At 44.7% G+C, this 20,015-nt stretch overlaps 1 protein-coding gene and 1 long non-coding RNA gene across 4 annotated transcripts; one reads left to right on the top strand and one right to left on the bottom strand.

Annotated features, from left to right (window-relative positions):
* Positions 1-5,345: 5,345 nt before the first annotated feature.
* LOC108500199 (5-hydroxytryptamine receptor 5B-like) lies at positions 5,346-14,476 on the bottom strand. 2 transcript variants are annotated; one of them, XM_017820871.1, is made up of 2 exons: positions 13,411-14,476; positions 5,346-5,835 (listed from the first exon to the last, which is right to left on the bottom strand). In XM_017820871.1, exons 1-2 carry the CDS (start codon positions 14,194-14,196, stop codon positions 5,503-5,505), a joined length of 1,119 nt encoding a protein of 372 aa, XP_017676360.1. In that variant the 5' UTR covers positions 14,197-14,476; the 3' UTR covers positions 5,346-5,502. The 2 variants fall into 2 exon arrangements, with proteins under 2 accessions (XP_017676360.1, XP_017676361.1); XM_017820872.1 differs by lacking the exon at positions 5,346-5,835 and adding an exon at positions 8,558-9,562.
* On the top strand, positions 13,776-19,731 carry LOC108500200. Of its 2 annotated transcripts, none has more exons than XR_001875785.1 (4): positions 13,776-13,999; positions 15,827-15,899; positions 18,576-18,642; positions 19,406-19,731. It is a non-coding gene; the product is annotated as an uncharacterized LOC108500200 (long non-coding RNA). The 2 variants fall into 2 exon arrangements; XR_001875784.1 differs by lacking the exon at positions 19,406-19,731 and adding an exon at positions 19,313-19,369.
* The last annotated feature ends 284 nt before the right edge of the window (positions 19,732-20,015 follow it).

Genomic DNA, 20,015 nt, shown 5'->3' on the forward strand with positions numbered 1-20,015 from the left:
GAGTCCAGATTATAACTGATTCTAAAACAGATGGAACCCAGGGCAGATGGACACTTATCTTTGCCTTAAGACTCCTGTGAAAATGAGAAGAAAAAGGCTGGAGAGGTATGAAAAGAGGATAGATCCTTGCCTTCTGACACAGGCTGTATGTGTTGAGTGCCATTTCCTCTGAAACCAGGGGAGGAACCAATAGCAAGGAGAATCTGTCTTAATTCTCCATCTCAGCTGGTTTCAATGGAGGAGTAAGAGTTTCTCAGAATTTCTTTGTTTAAAGAGGAAGGTTGTGCCCTGAATTCATTTGGTGTTACCAGGCTTGTAAAGTAACATTTACAGGACTTGCAGCAAAACTTCCTTTTTTTTTATTTGCTAGACCCAGTTCAGAGCTTTAATTTGCATTTCAATAAATGTAATTAGTTTGATATACTGATGAATAAACTGCTGGAAAGTCAGTCTGCCCATTGTTTCAGAAGCTGAGACAGTCTCTGAAATTCAGGCATACACTTACCTTAGATGGTGACAGCTCTCTTTAAATGCAGTTCCTCAAGTGCACTTGTAAACCATCTTTTGAGAGTGGAATCAGTGACACACAGTTGACAAAATCCAGACAATCTTTTTGTTACAGTATATCACAACTAATGGAGTACTGCACCTAGTCACCTCTCACGTCAATAAAGAAAATCTCTGAAGGCAACTTTAAATGTAACCAGTATTTTCTATAAGGGTTCTTCCCTTGTTCCTCTTTATTTTATGACAAAATCTGCTTATTGAAGCGTGACCTTAGTGTGTAGGTTCCTCAGTCAACCAGTGTTTGATGGGGAGGAAATGTATGACACCAAAAGCATTCTACTCTGTGGCAAATTGGCACGATGCACTCTTTACTCTCCAGAGGCACTATGGGCACACCCAGCCACACAGGACATAGACTTCGCTGAAAGTTCTTTAGAAACATAAAATTACTTGCATGAGAGAAAGGGTGTGTCCCCCTCTGTGTAGCTGCTGCCACTCATGCAAAACAGGCAGCTGGAGAGCTGTGCTTGGCTAGGGCACCCACCCCCTTAGAGCAGCTTTGCTAAATTGGGCTTGTAAGTAGGACACATGACAGGGCCATACACAAATCCTGCTTGTTTGGGTGGTGGGTGACATACTCTGAGGATAGTCTTATCTTAAAAATGTATGAACTCCAGCCTGTTTATTCGTGCAGTGCCTGCACAGCCCTGGCTGCAGCCAGTGTGAACTCCGGAGCAGAGGCTGGAGAATGGCTGGAAGATCAGCAGCTCCTGGGTACAGCAATGAATTACCAAAGAGCTTCCGTTGTGGAGGCTGGAGCATGGATGTAGGTTTCCTGGAGACAGGAGCATAGGGTTATTAGCATTTTCTGTTCACATTCATGTTCCAAAGCCTTTTCAATTCTGCACAGTCTGGACTCCAACAGCACAACAAACTTAGGCCTTCGTTTCAATACAGCTGCTGCAGGGTTCTCAGAGCCTTGCTGCAGGAGGCAGCAATGCCCTTCTGCTGAGCAATGGGCTCCAGTGGGGTTTTCTAGGAGCACATTCAGTGTTGGGGAATAAAGTTTAAAACCAGTAGTCCACTGTGTGCAAGCAGAGATGATTGCTGTACTCCAAATTGGCAGCTTCTACTTGGGGAAATAAATTACCATATGTCTAAGCTCTGCAAAATGATGCTCCTTTATAAAAACTGCTTTTCTTTTTTTTTTCTATTTGGATAGTCAAGATACTGTGTCATTTATCTTAGTTCATATGGGAGTAGTATTTTCAATATTTTCTTTGGTCCATCCTGAAGCCAAGGATAATTGCACAGCAATAATGTCAGATCTAAACCCTAATGCTTAAGTGCCAGAAAGAGGAATCCTTTGCATGCTTTATTTTACTCTTTTTTCAATTAAAATAAAGTTGCAAGATTTAATAATGAGAGTAATTAATCGCAGAAATAAAAGTACCAAGGGACGTAGAACATTATCCACAGTTCCAAATTTTTTTAATCAGGGTTGATGACTACCCAGCAGTTAGTCTCCTGTTGTACCAGGTCACTGGGTTTGGTACGCAAATGGGAGGGTAAAGCTCTGGGCCTGCTGTGCAGGAGGCCAGGGGATGGGAACACCTTTTCTGACTTCGGGTGGGAAGCAGCACCCAGCAGGTTCGGCCGTACCTCCAGATAACGTATTTCTTTTCCCTGCACTAAGCTCAGATTCCATGCCATTAAACCCCCAGGATTTTAAACCCTGAACATGTTCTGCTGCTCTCCTAAATGCAGTCTGCATCTAGAGCCAGTGCCAGTGCGGGAAGTCGATTTTGTTCAGAGCTTTCTAAAACCACTGTAATGAAGTGAAAGCCCCGCTTGCTCCTCGGCGCCTCTGGGTGCATTCAAAGCCGGCTGGTTGCTGTCACTGTAGCGCTCGCTGCTGTCACAGATGCTGGGGCGGGCAGAGCACCAGCTCGTTATCTTCAGAACTTCTCACAGCAAAATTGCAGAGGCTCCAACTCGCCTCCTAAGGAAGCTAAATTCATCCTTGAGGAGGCGGAGAGCTGTGTTGTGCTGCGTCAGTGCCTTGCTCCCAGCTCTGCCTCTCGCTGAGGGCACCCTGCTGCATCTGTCTGCAGCAAATACCTGTGCAGCTGTGCAGCTGCACTGACCTGCACAGTGACCTCACAGCTCTGTGGTGTTCTCCCAAGTTCCAGCTGCCATGCCATGGTAAAATGTACCTTCACAACCTGTTGTTTCTTGAAAGGGCTCCTGTGCCAGAACTGGAGCCAGGTGTTGCTCCGGTCAGCTGGCACGGACAGTTGGAACGTGAGTATCACTGCTGCTGCTGCAGCCACACACTGTGATGGGCCTTAACTTCAGTGCAGCAGGGTTGGCATTGGATTTGTGTGATAGTAATGGCTTGTCTTACCAGGCACAGGGGGTACGGGCACTAAAATTTGGCAAAAGTGCTATTATGAGAAACTTCAGGAGGTTTGTACGCTTTTTAACACCAGCTCAAGATGACCTCTTCATTTTTTCTTTCCATGTCATCTGTTTGGATTTTAAAGCTTTTCTTTCAAATGAAAAATTCAACTGACATGAAAAATTTGTGAATGGTTCTGAATGAGGCCTGTGGGTTTTAGTAACTTTCAGTCTCTTACATATGTGTCTTCCTTCTGGTTTAATTAAGCCTCCAAACAGTAGTTTAAATGGTAGCTATTCCATATGCAAGGCAAGTTGAGAGTCACAAGGGAAAGTTATTTAAATTGGCATTTAAGTCTGAGCCACTATCTAACAACTCTGAAATTCTAGGTTATTAAAATTTCTGAATTTCCACTGAAATTGAGAGGAGAAGCACCATCTGCAGGAGCATAAGACACACAGGTGGCTGTGGCTACAGGCACAGCAGGTCACACTGTCAGCACTGCAGCTGTGAAGTACAGCAGTGCCTGACCTCACCACACACTGTGCTCCTGAGATACAGCCAGGCTCACTTCAGGAGCTGGAGGAACATGTGCTTTGATGGCATTTATTTAAATCACTTGTTTAGAAAAGAGCAGGAACATGCCTGGGTCTAAGTTGCCAGTATACCTGACACTAAGCTCAATTTGACATCACCAGGTACATGAATCACTTTAAGATGCACTAGATTACCTTTAAAGTTAACTCTTTAAAGTTTGACTCTGCTTTAAATTTAAGGAAGTAAAGGCTGCATCATTCTTTTATTTTTCAGAACACACGAGCTACTCGATAATACCTCGCTGACGTGGCTGCCCAGGATGTCAGTCCCTGGCTATGGAAACACACCTGGCTGCCATTCCCTGGAGAGACTGCCAGGATACCAAGGCTTTGGTAGGAGTTTCATGCTCAGCACCGGTGTCGATGCCCGTTGGGTCGGTACCTGTCAGAGATGAGGCTGAGTGTGATGTGCTGCAGTGAGATGGAGATGCCAGTGGTGCAGGTTGCTGGAGCTGAAATTCCTGACTTTTAGTCACCCTGTGCAGTTTGTGTTTGCCCGAGGGTACGCTTTGAACCAAAGGGTTTCTTAAGCAGCAGAAAATACAAGACTGGCAGAGAAGGGCAGTGTGAAAGGTTAAACCTCAGCTTCTGAAGGAGCTGTGATGTTGCCCAGCTCCATAAGAGCTATGATGATTTGCCCTTACAGTACTTAAGGAAGCTTTAGGAGGAGATGGAAGAGGGTGCCAGGACTCTCCGTCAGTAAAAAGCTGCCATGCAAGAAATACTCAGAGATGCTCTCAGCTCTCCCCCTCGGGGCAGGGGAGGAAGTGAAACCCACTAGAGGAACAATATGGAGTGAGATAGATTTTGCAGTATGCAAGGAAATACTTCATTTATTTATGTATATATTGGTGGACAGGAGTGTTTGTCGGACCTTGGAATAACAATTTAAGGCTTGGTTTTGAGTCACTTTGGGGTCTGGGGAGTCACACCTGATGGCATCAACACCTTTCTTATAGCAGGAGGTAGTTGATGCAAGCTGACAAATTGTGGACTTCAATCAGGGAGGGTGATGAGCAGACTTATGGTGCAAGACACGGTGCAGACACTCACCTACCACTGCCAAGCAGCCACACGCTGCTGCCAGCAAACCTGGTGACTGAACAGCATGTTTGGTGTTTGTAACACAGACACGCTCACTTATATGGTAGCATGAAACAATAATGCATCCAGTCCCCATTCACTTGGAGGTATTGGGGGTCTATCTTGAGCTCACCTGGGTTTCATAAAACAGGGAGAGCCTGAGCCCTGCAGAGTAAGGGTGCAACACAGGTGAAAACTCCAGGCTAGATCTGCCTCCTGTGCAAGGAGTGAGAGCACGTCCTTGGGAGCTCTGAATAATTTTACATTTGGCTCTAAAATTTCACTCCCAGGGGACTCCAGGGGACACAGCCAAGCCTGCCCATCAAGCACTGCTTACTAGAGCACACGCAGCCCCTCAATCATCAGGGCATGTTTCTGAGCTGCTTAATCATCCATTTTAATTTCACATCAACTCAATGACTGATTGAATACATCATGTTTATTCCCTTCCAAATAAATCTCAGAAATGAAGCAGCATCCTGCCCCTGTCACAAACATTTTGGTATTGCTCAATTAGCAGCTCCCACTGTTGTCTTTGCTAATGATGAGAGAGCTCCAGGATGGCACGTGTAGGTTGGATGAGATCAGATGTGTTGGGTTTGACAGTCATGGTATCAGACACACACAGCGCTTCGCTTTAGACCTCAGCACATGTTGATTCCAAGAGCAGACGGGAGGTATTCACTGCTTCCATCTTCTCTGCCAAACCCTGGAGCAGGACATATGTATTTCCAAGGGGGAACTGTAAACTGTCAGTTGGTTTATATCCAAACATCTTCCATCTTCTTTCTCATTGTTCCTGAATCCCCTTGAGTAGTTCTAGTGCATGAAACCTGTACATATCACAGGCATGTTTCCCTCAACAAATCTCTATATTATGCAACAGAGGAATGATTTTCTCCTCTGTGTCCCCTTTTATCTCTGCTTTACAAAAAGGTTCTTGAAGGCATTGTTGTAATTTTTGTTAAATGCTGTATAAATTAGAGGATTAAAGAAAGAATTTGAGTAGCCAAGCCAAAGAAAGATGCTTTTCCAGACCGGTGGGATGTTGCAGGAACAGAGGGGACTTATTAATTCTGTGATGAAGAAAGGGATCCAGCACAGTACAAAAACTCCAATTAAGATGCCAACCATCAGAGCTGCCTTTTTCTCTTTCTGTTCTCTCCATGTTTCTCCATCTGTCTGGAAAGTGATAGCTGCATGACGAGCTGTAAACACCATCTGTGGTTCATGCGAAGCTTCCTTCACCTCAAAACAAAAGCAAACACAGTTTCTTACCAAGACAGTTTGTTTGAGTGAAGTATTATTACTAAGTGACAGCACAACATCTGTGCACCTACCACAAAAGGCCTCAACTTCATTCCTTCCATGTTAAAAGAAAGAAAATGCCCCTGAGTGCCAAAGTAACCAGACTTCTCATTATGTTGGAAAAGCTGCCAAGTGTGACTGACAAATGGAGCTAAATAAAAAGTAACTGATGCCATGTGTGTTGTGGGATTCTTTTTCAGTTCATTTATTGGATGCCTTGATACCTAGTGGGAAATCAGGTTGTTAAGGCAGGCTAACAAAGGCATGCACCTTCTGCCTATCCCTACACTAGACTCATGCTGTACATGACCTTCAGAGTCCTTTAGACCTGCTCTAGATGAACTGCTGTAGCAGAAGGGTTGGACTACATGATCTCCAGAGGTCCATTCCAACCCCAACCATTCTGTGATTCTTTATTCTCTCAAAAAATACTCCACTGCCAGAAAAGCACCGTTTCAGCTGGCCTTCAGTTCAAACTCTGGCTTCAGCAGAAGTTCCACAAGAGAGGAGTACATTTCAGCTACTCCAGGTTGCCGACAGCATTTCTTGTCTGCTTGTCTCTCTATGGGAGAGTCATCTATGCACTGAGACTGTGGCAAACAGGTTCTGGGCACAAGTTATTAATGTGCTTAGAGTCTGACCGGAAAAAGATACTCCCCTGTGATTTTAATCTGAAGATTAAAGTATCTGCAATATTAAAGTTTTTCTAGGCACTACAGTTATGAGGACAGTGCCATAAAAGAAACAGTTTAAGGATGTGACATGAGGCTCTAAAATTTGCCTAATTGATAATCCACAGGCACTGCAAGACTTTGACATCACTCCAAGGGTGGCTTGTTGTTAAATTAGCTACATATTCCACACACATGTGCCACCTTTGTGCAAGCTTTATAACAGATGGAGGGCCTCTACTTAATATGAACGTGGCTGTCTCTTTAACCCAGGACAGTGGCAACTCAGAGAGGGAAGCACTGGCAATGGCTAAACAATCACTCTTCAAGATGGATATCCCTGTCTGCACCCCCAGGCACAAGACATGACTGCAGAATGTAAGAGCAGCAGATTATGGGTGCAGGCAAATAATGGAGGAAAATGAAAATCACATCTGTTCTGACAATTAAAATGGGACACCCCTCATGTAGCAAGGATCACACCATTTGTCTGCAGAAGGATTTGCTCTGCACATCCTTAATCACACTCTGCAAAAGGGGATGAATGTATGACATGAGGACAAATTTGTGACAAGCAACCCTGAAAGATTACGTCTCAGCCCTGAGGAATAGTTACATAGGTGTGCCTCTTGGGAAGAGCCATACAAAGGACTTTGTCAATAGCGTTGGGCACAGTTTGGTACTATGCTTAACCTTCAACTCTTGCTCAAAAGATAGAGCTTGCAGTGTGCCATCATCAAATCAGAGCCTTTTTGCTACTTCAGGTTTTAAAAGGCTTATGACTCAATTGCAGAATTTAGTAGCACCAACCCTTTTATCACTTAATTACATATCTTAAGAAAAAATTATTTATTTTGATAGAAAATATCACAGTCCTCAGGTGTTTTCCCTAATGAAGCCAGCATTTACTGCCTGGTCAAGTTCCTACTGAAGTCAAAGGAGTTTTTACAAACTTCACTGGTTGTTCGATCCAGCCTCTGAATACTAAACAGCAAGTGAAAATAGATCATGATATGTTTTATAAATTACAGGACAGCAGTTATCTTCCTAAGTAATTTCTACTTTCTCTGTTGTCACAGCCCTTTTTTCGTTTGTTTTTTGACTAGTTTTGCCTGAGACTTCTGAACAATGTTGTATTAACAGCAATAATACTAATAAGAGAGTAAATAGTAGTCAGGTCCTTTAAGAAAAATAATGGCATCTCTCATGGAACCTTCCATTAAGTAACCGTGTGGCAGACTGGAGATATTTTGCTTCAATTATCCATAAGAAATCCTTTGAAAAGGATACACAAAATGTTCTTGAAAAGGTTAACTAGTATTCTTGCTCAGCGAGGTCTTTCAGTCTGTGCCTTCAACAGACAAGCTGGGAGCTGTGTAGAAGCCTCCACCACACCTGCCTCCCAGGCATTCCCAGCACAGGGCACTGCTCCAAGGGCCAGCCCCCAGCAGGAGCTCTGCACTTGGCAGACCTGGCCAAGGTGCTCCTGGCTTGTACCACTGCAAAGGGGCCCCAAATTTACAGAGGGTTTCTAGAGAGGCCCTGTGCTCAGCACTCCTGTGCTCAATGCCCTGGAAAGGCACCAGTGCTCCCTCCCTGCCCAGTCACCATCCACACCTCCCACAGGACCTCCAGCACCTCATCTCTCCTGTGGGGGCTCGTTCCTCAGGGAATGAGCCCAACAGGCTTTTAAGGTTAAACACAGATTTAATCAGAAGTGCCATTCACATCAGAAAACATGTATCGGTGCAGAGTGCAAAGCTGGGGAAGTCCAACCTTTCATTATCACTTCTTTTTTTTTTTTTTTTAATTTTATTTGTATTGCTCTCTATATGATTTGCTGCAGACCTGACTCATCTCACTGGCCTGGTTGGTGTAAGATTATCTTTACTACTGCCATTAGCCCCCAAGACCACGTTGTTACAGATATTTTCTACAAGGCAACCCATGCAAAGTCCAAGGAAGGTAAATTAGCCTGCTGCAGGCAAGCCCTGTTGGGGTACACAGTGCTGGCAGGGGAGCTGTGCTGAAGGATTCCCTCCCCTATGCAGGCACAGGGTAATCCACCTTAATTTGGCTTTGTCTGAACAAGAGCACAGGTCAAAAGATTACGTGGCTGCTTTCCAGCCCTGCCAGTTGTGATTTACTTGAACTAAACACAGCTCTGGCTATACCACATCTGCAGTTCTCAGTGCCAATCCTGGAGGCTTTGCATGACTCCAATTTCTAACATAAGCCACAATACCTGACCATTATCCCTGCACCACATGAAATGAGGGACAAGCTCGTTTTAGGCCTGCTGATGAGCAGGCTGTGGCAGTGGAAAACGTGGTCACAGGCTGTAAATTAAAGCAGTCCATGGAGATGCTTGGGTTATAGCAGGGACACCTCTCATCTGGGAACATCTCTGTGCTGTTGAACACTGTTCTCACTCAGTGTTCAGCAGCACACTATGCCTTGGGCACTGACTTCCTTCCATCTTCCCAGGCACTGCTCCAGGATCTACGAGTCAGGAGCAGTGGGGAAATAGCTGGTATGAAGGGACTGCTACTCTGAGGCCAGAATTAGGCTCTGCATTCATGAAATCTGTTATTTCCAGGACAACAGGCTCTGAGAAGTACAGAGATGACTGCTTTCCAGGGAGAATAATAGAGTAAATGAAGGAAATGAGATCTCAAGTACAAATTCTTCTACAGACACAAAGGAGTTTGGTTTTAGTTTCAGAATTTATTCTTCTGTACATTGATCAGCAGTTACAGTTCAATGCCCCTTCACTTGTTTGTCTGTCCCCAGTGAATCACTACTACTAAATGGCTACATGTTCCAAGAGCTGTATGTTCCCAATTCCTATGTTCCTAGCAGTGTCATAGAAAACATGTTACCAAGGAGCTTCTGACAAAATCCCTTGATTTAAAATGTTCCTTATAGCTTTAATGATTGCTATTATTGGTCCTTCGTGGCAGGTAATCCGTGTGTTTGTCCTGCACCTCCAAGGTCTGCAATAACAAAACAACAGTAAAGATAAACTTCAATCAAATCTGGCTTACTACCACAAATTCAGTGTGATTCAGCAAAGGTCATTATTACCTCAGTGCAGCTTTGGCACTTCTTGCTCTTTGAACAAGAATACAAGAAATTGAAATGCACAGGAAAGGATCAAAATATAGGAACATCTACACTTTCTTGGATGCTCCATCAATAAGACAAACAGTTCATTTGACAGAGAGAAAAACACCTGCTTTCTCTCACAGGATTTTCTTTTGCTGCAAGTAGGAATAACTCTGTATTTCTGCCAGGAAACCACTAGCTACTCCACTTTGCTTCCCGCCTCACCTTGCTTCTATCTGACATTTGCTGCCACTCTTCCAGACAATTGAACTTCATTTCCTGACCCATCTTTTCTATTTGTACAGTCAGAAGCAGAAATAAGAAATGGAAGGCCTGTGACCCCTTCAGAGAAGGAAAATCTGTTTTCTCTCCCACATTGTGAGTTGGAGGGGCCAAGGTGAAGAATAACATTGCACTGCTGGAGCTCTGGGCCTGATACTGTGTAAAGTGGGAAGGACTCTCACAGAACAGTAAGGTTTGGATCATGCCTCATTTTTTATACAAGTACTTCAAGATGGAAAAAGGAAAAAACAAAACAACAACTAAAAAACACCCAACCATCAATGGAACTTTATTTTTAACTCCTCACATAGAAATTTAATCCTGACTCTGCAATTGCTACTTGTAAGTAATCCAGACATTCAGATTCTGTCATCCATGGTTTTCCTGGGCAAAGCCTATGCTACAAGGGACTTCATTGATTTAAAAGGCCATTATCCAGCAGTACCTGCTGCTTTTCAAGCAGTTTCATTTATTTCAACTGGACTCTTTAGAGAGAAAATTATTACCTGCTGTCAAGAAGGTGTGACAGAGCATAGTTCTCTGTCAGTGACGGTATGTCACTAGGTTTTTTACAAGGATCACCCACATCAATATTGCCTGCAGAATTCACTTTTTAAGGAGTTTCATAACTAGCAAGCAAACAATTATAAGAGCCTCAGCTTAATTTAGGATCCCAATTCTGCATTTTTTTTTTTGTTTCAAGGGAAGGCAAGAAACAAGCTCTCATTAAAATTAGAAGCACCCTAGATGTTTCATGTCCATATCCCTCACCTGGATTTTTTGGAAGGTTTTAAAAAGCATTTTTCAAAAACACAAGTATGATTTTAACCAAAAAGTTACTTAAAATAGTTACTTGGTAACTATAAATATACATATACATACACACCCACACACACATATATATATATATCTCACCATCACTGTTCTACTTGGTGCATCTGTTTCTTCAAGGCATCTCTACTGGCCCATCAGCACTATGAACTCAAACCTTTTCCTCCTTAAACTTGCCAGAATTAACCAGCTGGTTATACCTCAGCCATGGGGCACAGTTCCAATCCAGCGCTACCTGACAGCCACTTCCTGAGTGCAACACTGACGCCTCTCCCAGCAGGGATCTGTTACTGCTGCTGTTATTGCTCACCTCCAGACTGGGAAGCACTTCCAGCCTTTGGCTTCTTCTGCCAAAAACCCCTCTGATGTTCCTCGGATAGTGCAGGGCACCTGAAGTGAGAACTGACATACATGCAGAGGGCAATCCAGAGTAAGGGTGACAGAAGGAAAATGTTGCCAGGGAGAGCATGACAGGTGAGCATTCTCAGAGAGGGAAGGGATGAAAGAAAGCGGAGGGAGGAGAGGTATTAAGGGAGAAAGAAATGGTAAATTAGGGTGAGCTGATGGGCAAACCAAGAGATATGGAACAGAATTTGCCCCATCAGAGAGAAGGACAGAGCTGACGCTGACAGCTTGATCACCTCTGCATGTGGTAAAACAATGCTGGATCACCTCACCAGGTTTGCCACATATCCTGGCAATGTTATTCTTGTGTTTGCAGGTTAAAACAAAAAAAAGGGTTTTGCCAAAGGAACATTCATGTTGTGTTTGAAGATTCCCCTCCAGAATTCACTGGGAAACTGCTACTCTTCCTGTGGATGTGATGGATCCTGCTTATAAGCTTAAATAAGATCAGGATGAAACTCAGCGAATAAGTCTCAGTCTCTTAGAAAGAAAACTGAGAAGAAATGCATCCTGAATGCCAGCTCCCCTGATCCATGGGTTCATTACATGAGTACGTGTACACCTGGGCATCAGCCCTTCCTTTAGGTGAGGAGCAAACAGCTGGCAACCCTTCCAAAATGGGGAGTCAGCTCACACTGACACGGCTCTTCTGTCAGTACAGCCTAAACCAGCTCCCAGACACTGCACCAGCAAAAAGCATTCACCTGCCACCCATGCTGGGCTCACGCTAGGGCTTCTGCAGACACAACTATGACAAGCAGGAGCCAGACTTTTTTCTGCCAAAACTGACACACCAACATGTCTCTAGATCGGCTCAAGCAGCAACGCCTCAGTTCATTTAGCTTCCCAGAATTTTAGATGCCAAACAAGTAGTCCTGTGTGAGTATGTGTGTATGTAAAAGACACAGCATGCAGAACCACTACAACTGATCAGCTGGCTTTTGTAATTGGAAAGATTATACATTAACTCTAAGCAATACATTCCTCATACTTATAACAATTTGGACAGAAATTTGGTGCAAACTAGGGGATGAGGATCGTAGGAAAAAAAAAAAGAATGCCACTAGAGGAGACATTCTCAAGAATCTGGGAACACAACCTACAGAGTTCTATTTATGACCATAATGTGTTTCCTACCAGGACTCGAAATCAAAGTTAGAGGAGTGAGGCCCTGCAGGATTAGCCCAAATTGAACAGAAATGTTCCATGCCTCTTTAGATATCTCTGACATCCACACAGGTCATCTTTTGCTATTGGGAAGGGACTGGACTTAGCAAGTACAACAGGAAATCACAAAAACATAAAGAATCTTTTCCACAGGCAGGAGTGAGAGTAAGAATATATGACAGAAAGCAGGGAGAATTTATAGAGTATTGCCAAGCACTTTGGTGCCATGGCATGGTTGACAGCATCATCATGCAGAGAGCCTGACTTACGGGACACAAGGAGCCAACCCCAACCCTTCTGAAGGGACACAGCTTTCCTGTCAGCAAGGTGTGTCCCCAGAATGAATGAGACCTCCCACACTAAGTGCCACTAAGGCACTGCGAGATTACAGACAATCTCTGAGATAAGAAGAAGGATATGGTTTTTAATACAGGAGGTTATTTTAAACCAGAAACAATTAATTGCTCATTGCTTTAACACTATGTAGTGAGCAGTATTCAAGGAAAAATAGCCCAAGCACATCAATGAAGTGCATAATTTGCTTATTAAAATGTATTGAGATATGTATTGAGATACTGATACAAAGTCTGTGTTGGTAGATAAAATATGCATGCATTTACTCTTACTTACCAGACTTAGGGATCTGTTTATGTCTGTTTATGTCTTTGTTTACCCCACTAACACTGTAAAAAGAAATAAAGAGGAAAAAAACCCCAAAGAACGGCACATTCAGAACAAAGAGAATATTCTTAAATGGCTCTCCCGTCTGGCAGTAAATGCACCTGTTTCTCACTCTTAGGACACACAAGGAAACAATGAGAATAAAGCTCTTCTCCAAGAGCGGTGCTTTTTGACTGGCTAATTACTGCTCACGTCCAGTCTGTAACAGTGTCCAGTCTGTAAAAGAGTTTAACTCCCGCGGGACCCCTGGCAGCCTTCTCACTGTGCCGAAACCACCAGCGCAGGAGTGACGGCTGGGAGCAGATGAAACGGAGGATCACGGGTGCCTGGGGGAGAGAGCAGGGGCTTTCCTCCCCATCCCCACCCTTACCTGGGCAGCCTCGGGCAGGGGCACCACGGCGTTCCTCCTGCGGCCCCCCATATGGAACTTGGACGCCTTGTAGATCTTCCAGTAGACGAACAGCACCACGCAGAGGGGCAGGTAGAAAGCCCCGCCGGTGGAGACGATGGTGTAGGAGGGGTCCTGGCTGACCTGGCAGCGCTCCTGCTCAGGGCTGTAGGTCTCGCCCCAGCCGAAGAGGGGGGCGAGGGAGATGGCGGCGGAGAGCAGCCAGGTGAGTGCGATCATCACGTTGGAGATGCGGCGGCGGGTGAGCAGCGTGTACTGCAGGTGGCGGGTGATGGACCAGTAGCGGTCCAGGGCGATGGCCGTCACGTTCCAGATGCTGGCGGTGCAGCACAGCACGTCGAAGCTGACCCACACGAGGCACAGCTCCCGGCCCAGCCGCCACCGCCGCCCGGCCGAAAGCTCCTTCACCAGGCTCAGCGGCATCACCAGCGCCGCCACCAGCGCGTCCGACACCGCCGTGGAGGCCACGAGGTTGTGGGGCACCCGGTGGAAGGCCTTCACCCGCAGGATGGTCGCCAGCACCAGCAGGTTCCAGAGGAAGGTGGCCACGGTGAGGAGCACCAGCAGGGTCAGGACGAGGACGGTGAAGATGGAGAAGGGCTCCCGGCCCCTCCACGCGCTGCCGCCCATCAGCGCGGGGGCGGCCGAGGAGGAGGCGTTGGTGTCCATGTTGGCGGACGAGGCGTTGGCGCCCATGCCGGGCTGGCACTGGCCCCGTGGGCTGCAGGGGCTCAGTGTCTCCGCCATGCCCGGGACCGGGGTGCGACCCCTCACTCTTCCCCCTTCCCAGGCCGCCGGCACAGTCCCCAGCCCCGCTGCCGGCGGGCGGGAGCCCGCACCGGGACGCGCCTCCCTCAGCGCCCGCCTGCCATGTGCCGCCGCTCCAGCGTAGCCCGCGGCTCCCGCCCGCCGCTCCTCACAACCATCCCGGGCGGCTGCAGGAGAGCAGAGGGCTCCGCGGGACGGCAGCGAAGAGCAGGCACGGGGAGGGATGGAGGGAGGGCGGCACCGCCGCTCCCGCCCCGCCCCAGCGGCCGCCCCCGGGGCGGTGCCGGAGCCGCTCCGCGGCGGCCGCTCCCTGAGGGATGGTGGTTCCCTCGCGTTCGCCCCGCGGTCCCCGGGAGGCGGCCGGACACCCTCTCCTCACAGAATTGTCAGGGTTGGAAGGGACCTCTGGAGATCACGCAGTCCAACTCCCTGCCAAGGCAGGGTCACCTGGAGCAGGGGACACAGGAACGCGTCCAGGTGGGTCTGGAATGTCTCCAGAGAGGGAGACTCCACAACCCCCCTGGGCAGCTGTTCCAGGGCTCTACCACCCTCAACGTAAAGAAGTTCTTCCTTGTGTTGAGGTGAAACTTCTTGTGTTTTAGTTTAAGGCCATTGCTCCTCGTCCTGTCGCTGAGCACCGCCAGAGTCTGGCACCGTCCTCTTGGCACTTGCCTTTGGGATATTTATGTGCATTAATGAGATCCCCTCTCAGTCTCCTCTAGTCTAAAGAGGCCCAGCTCCTGAAGTCTCTCCTCATAAGAGAGATGCTCCAGACCTCTCATCATCTTTTTGGCCTCTGCTGAACTCTCTCCAGTAGCTCCTTGTCTTGTCCTGAGGAGCCCAGAACTGCTCACAGCACTGCCGGTGTGGCCTCACTAGGGCTGAGCAGACAGAAGTCTGTGTGTCCCCACAGCCTGTGCGGTGACAAGACACCCCCTTCTCCCCACAGCCCCCATGAGGTGACAGAACACTCCCTACTCCAACTCAAGATGTTTCAGAAGTTATTTTAAACTCATTACACAAACTTTTTTAAAGTCTGTAATAGAAGTTAACAATGTGGTAGCATAAAGGAGATATAGCGATTCGATTTCTCACTTCCTGAGTAATAAATCATGGAATATACAATCACAGATGGGTTCGGTTGGAAGGGACCCTAAAGATCATCTCGTTCCAACCCCTGCCATGGGGAGGGACACCTTCTACTAGATGAGGTTGCTCTGAGCCTCATCCAACCTGGCCTTGAACAGTTCTAGGAATTGGGCATCCACAACTTCTCTGGGCAAACTGTTCCAGTGCCTCACCATCCTCAGTAAATCACGGAATCATTAAGATTGGAAAAGATCTTTAAGATCATCAAATCAACTTGGCATAGTTGATTTATAGTACTGTGACAGGATCGTATAGCAACTTGGGTGTTATATCTAAAGTGTGTTTAAAGCATTATATCTGAGGTATTTGGGAGGTATCCTTTATCCCAGCCTGCTTTCATTCCTGGGGTCCTTTACAACCCACTATCAGCATTTTCACCCTCTCTGTTTCCCCATTGTCTGTGATCAGGACTATTTCAATGTGAGTTGGTGGAAAAACACGGGCTCTTTTCCCTTACCAGGTCATATGGTGCTGTTGAGAAATATCCAAAGGGATTAGAAGAAATTGAGCATCTGTAAACAAGACCAAAGAAGGTCAGTGAAGTTTGTTTCCTTGCAAATAGCAGCACACCTACATCACAAACTGTGATGCAGTGGGGCAGGAGATTGGCTGATGATTGTGGAGGCAGAGAAGGGGTATTTTCTGGGTCAGAATGGTCCTGTCTACATGAATGCTGCTCAAATCAATGTTCTTCATTTGCATTCATATTCACTGAAGAAATAGCACCATTTGACAAAACACAAACCTCTCACAGCACCACTGTGTTACCCACAGCAAGCAGAATCCGGCTTGTCTTACTCAGGGGTCCCCAACTTCAGAATCTGGAACAGTGATAAAATATTACAGACATTAAGGGCAATGACTGTAGTCAGAATAACCAGGCTGTTTTGTTGGTTAACTTTTGGATGCCACTTCACTCACCAGATGAATAATAAAGCAAATAAATCCTTTTTCAGGCCCTTAATGCAAACATGATTTCAGCTGTTCTTTCCTACAGTAATTCTGACACGTGTTCTAGTGTAAGCCAGCAGCAAAGAGAAGACTATCTGCATCACTTACCAGTTTTTATTATGAGGAGAAAAGGACTTCTGAGTGCTGAATGGGCTTCCTTTGCTTTGAGCTTCCAACGAGTAGAATCTGACAGAGCTTGTCAAAAAAAGGCTTTGCATAATACTGCTGCAAGTTAAGCCTAAAGCAGCACCTGAGACAGCTAGACACTGCTAAAAATTTGTCAGGGTTGGCAAGCAGCATGTGACTGCTTCACAACCAGCTTTGCATGCTTTGCCTTATATCACTCCTTTCTAATTTGTGTCTCACTTTGTTAGTTAATGCCACTTTTAAGATGCCAGTGAAAGGATTACTGAACAACACTTCGTTCATTTTAAAGGCAGCCAAACATGAAAGCAGGCAGGGAAACAAGCAGATAAAAAAGCCTTTTAACTTCTAAATGTTTCAACAATTGTCAGTCCAATTCTGTGAACTTAAGGACTAAAAGGATCTTGTCACAATGTGAATTAACTTGGTTACTAAAGAAAGACTGCATACAAACAAGCAAAACTTAGACTAACTGCAAAAGTTTCATGTTTAGGGGCCCAAATGGGCCAGGATATGATCTATTGGTTCCTGCTCCTGCAGCAAATGAGGTTGTCTTTTTCTTGTGTGAGGGTACTTCCTTGGCAGGTTGCAGACTATTCCTACTCTTAGACTTACAAGCAGATTACTGTTTTTGACCCTTTTGTTGCAGACCATCATTAAAGCAGCCCCGATGATCTCAAAATCTTCTTTTCCTAGAAGCTGTGTCCCCCATTCCTCTTCTCCTATTTATTATGAGTACATTACGTGCCACATCCTGAGAGTTACATTCCAGTTCACACATCAAATGCATTGAAATCTCCCACTTTTTCCTCCCTCTTGGCTGAAATAACCCAGTCCTATAATACAGAGGCTTGAATAAAGTCTCCAAGGGGTTTATTTTTTCTTGATAATTACCCCACTGCTGTCTTGTCCTGTGACTGCAAAGGCTTAGCACTCCTCAAAGATTGCTATGGCAACACTTTACAATGTCTCAGAAGCCAGGGTATGCTTTGAAAAAGAGAAGAGGGAATTATAAAAAAATGAGGAGACTTGCACTTATTGACTTATTCTAAATAGCAGAAAAACAAATACAAATTACATGACACGATAAAATATATAGGTAAAAAAACCCCAAGAAAGTAAAAAACCAAAACTAAAACATTTTCCTTCTACTGAAACTAAAGGAGTAGTTTAGTTTTATGCACAATTGTAGTATGATAAGCTGCTGCCATGTCAAAGTGAACTGAAAAAAATGAAACCCCTTTGTTTCATTCACTGATACTTTTCAATGACTTCAGAAACTACAGTTTGAATCTTCATAGGGCTTTTTTTTCAGTGGAGTATGACAGTGTGTAACCAACCACTTCATTGCTCTTAGAATAAGCAAACAAATATGTGACTAAGGGTGATAGAATTAACAGTGAATACCAAGTAATGTCATCTTTCCATCTGGATGCTTGGTTCTTTGTGGGCTGGGAAGTCTGAGGGATGCAAAACAAAAAAAGGGTGGAAATAGTAATCTGCTTGTAAGTCTTAGAGGAAAAATACTTTACATCTTCCTTTGCATCTGTTCTCACTTTTCCCTGTGTACCTGAGAATTGCTGAGAAGAGGACTTGTGACAGAGGTGAGGAATTGCAAAACATATTTCCTTGTCTTTATCACTTTACCAAACATCACCCGCAGAACCCTCTCTCTTGAAATGAATCTCCTCAGACTCAGTCTTGTCATAATCTTTTTTTTTTTTTCTGTCAGTCTGGAAGTTCTTAACTTGGCTTAACCCTCCCTGCATCCTCATAATTCCTGCCCAAGCTCCCCTTTGCTCAGCTGTGCTAAGGAAGTGTTTGTCCTGACCAGGCAGCAATTGCCCAGGCCAGCTTGGTTACAGCACCCTGTTTCCAAGCACTTCCAAAAACAGAATGCTGCTTAGGAACAGCTTTGGAGGATGATGATTCATCCAGATAACAGAATTTCAACTCATTATGTGAAGTGATGCTGTATTTTTATAGCAAATATATGAAATTTAATGTTACATTTTTCAGAAGGTTTTTTTTTGTGTTAGAGATAGAGGCAGATTACTTTTAGACCATTATAAAGGGACTACACTGTACTGACTTATTTTCCATTTTTGTTTTAGATTGAAAAGTCCTATGAAAGCTTCATACAGTTTTGCTACAGATCATCTGCAATAGGGCTTAGTACTGGTAAGGGATTATTTTTCTAGTATTACAGAATTATCTCTTTTAGTACCACACACCATTTTGCTAATTTTTCTTCTGCCACACTTAAAGAGAGGAATTCAAAGATATCAGTGAATACAATTTCTATAAAACCATGAAGTTGCTTTATGGTGGGGTTGGTTTGGTTTGGTTTTTTTAGCAATGTCATTTTAGGGTTCCATTTATGCCCTCAAATCACATTTTGTAGGTACTAGTGTTACTATGTACTTTCATAAATTCTTTCTCTGGTTTCTTAATAACGATAGAAAGGTGCCAGGGAGAACTTGCCTCCTCCTCTGTTTTCCCATACAGAAAGTGCTTTAAATCAGAAGTGATAATGTATCAGGAACATTTATCCAGAGACCCAATAACTCCTGCAAATTCACATGGTCTGTCAGCCCCTATGAGTGAACATCTAGGCTTAGTTCTGAGTAACATATCTGGTATTCCTGTAATTCTCAATATCCATAGGTGATTGCAACCACTCAAAGAGGAGCTCAGAAAGCCTGGGTGGTTCAACACATTGAGCTGACAGCCAAAATAGAGTTTCGAAGTTTTGGTACTGTTATATAAGATTTTGCAGAGCCTATGAATTTTTTTTTTTTTTTAAATTTTGACCAACTGGTTAAAAATAGTAGATGGTTATGTTTTTCAGTGCTGCAGCTTACAAAAGTGTTTAGGGAGATGGACTGCTATTGAAGAGTATGCTCAGGTTTGGTTTTTTTCTTTTCTTTTTTTTTTTTTAAAGTGAATGCAGTTCTTAAGCTGGATGACACAGATATAGCAAAGTGAATGTGTTTCTAGACAGCACCCCAATTTTCCATTTGTCTTCCCTTCTCTTAATGGCATCTTTACCTCTCCTCACAACTCCATATCAAAAGTTTATCGTGCTGGCTGAGAAAAAGAAAATGTAATCTCTTCCCCACATGGCTGTGCAATAAAGAGATTTGACAGAAGCAACATCATGGTATTTATGATTTTGATGGAAGAAAGCAGATTTTTTAGAAGCTAAGAGCATTCCAGTTCAGGAGGCTGGGTTCCCATTGTCAGAGCTCAACATCATCTATAAATCTAAAAGCATTGGACAAACAAAAGCATCAAAAAGAGTCGCATGAATTCCCCTGTCAAGCCAAGCAGCTAAAATCCTGAGAAAACCAAGCTGGTAGAGCAAGTCAAGAGCAGTGACAGACTTTATTCTTTATGCCCAGCCCCTTGCTTCTAGGCTTCTTTCAACATTATTTTAGTTCAAATAAAACCCAGCCCCAACAACCGACCCACCTTTCAAGGGCTAATAACTGGCTTTTCTAGTTGTTAGGTTTTTAGGTCTCTGTAAAATCCCTTCTAAGTTTGGGGGGTGG

Source organism: Lepidothrix coronata, unplaced genomic scaffold, assembly GCF_001604755.1.
Source record: "Lepidothrix coronata isolate B3197 unplaced genomic scaffold, Lepidothrix_coronata-1.0 Scaffold86, whole genome shotgun sequence".
In the NCBI taxonomy this organism is placed as follows: Eukaryota; Metazoa; Chordata; class Aves; order Passeriformes; family Pipridae; genus Lepidothrix; species Lepidothrix coronata.

What these genes read in the sequence shown, in the direction of transcription:
- LOC108500199 (XM_017820871.1), bottom strand. Translation starts at nt 14,196, where the DNA reads ATGGCGGAGACACTGAGCCCCTGCAGCCCACGGGGCCAGTGCCAGCCC. An exon ending in CCCTGCCCGAGGCTGCCCAG is followed by an intron (nt 5,836 to 13,410) that starts GTAAGGGTGGGG and finishes TTTTGTTTTGAG; the next exon opens with GTGAAGGAAGCTTCGCATGA.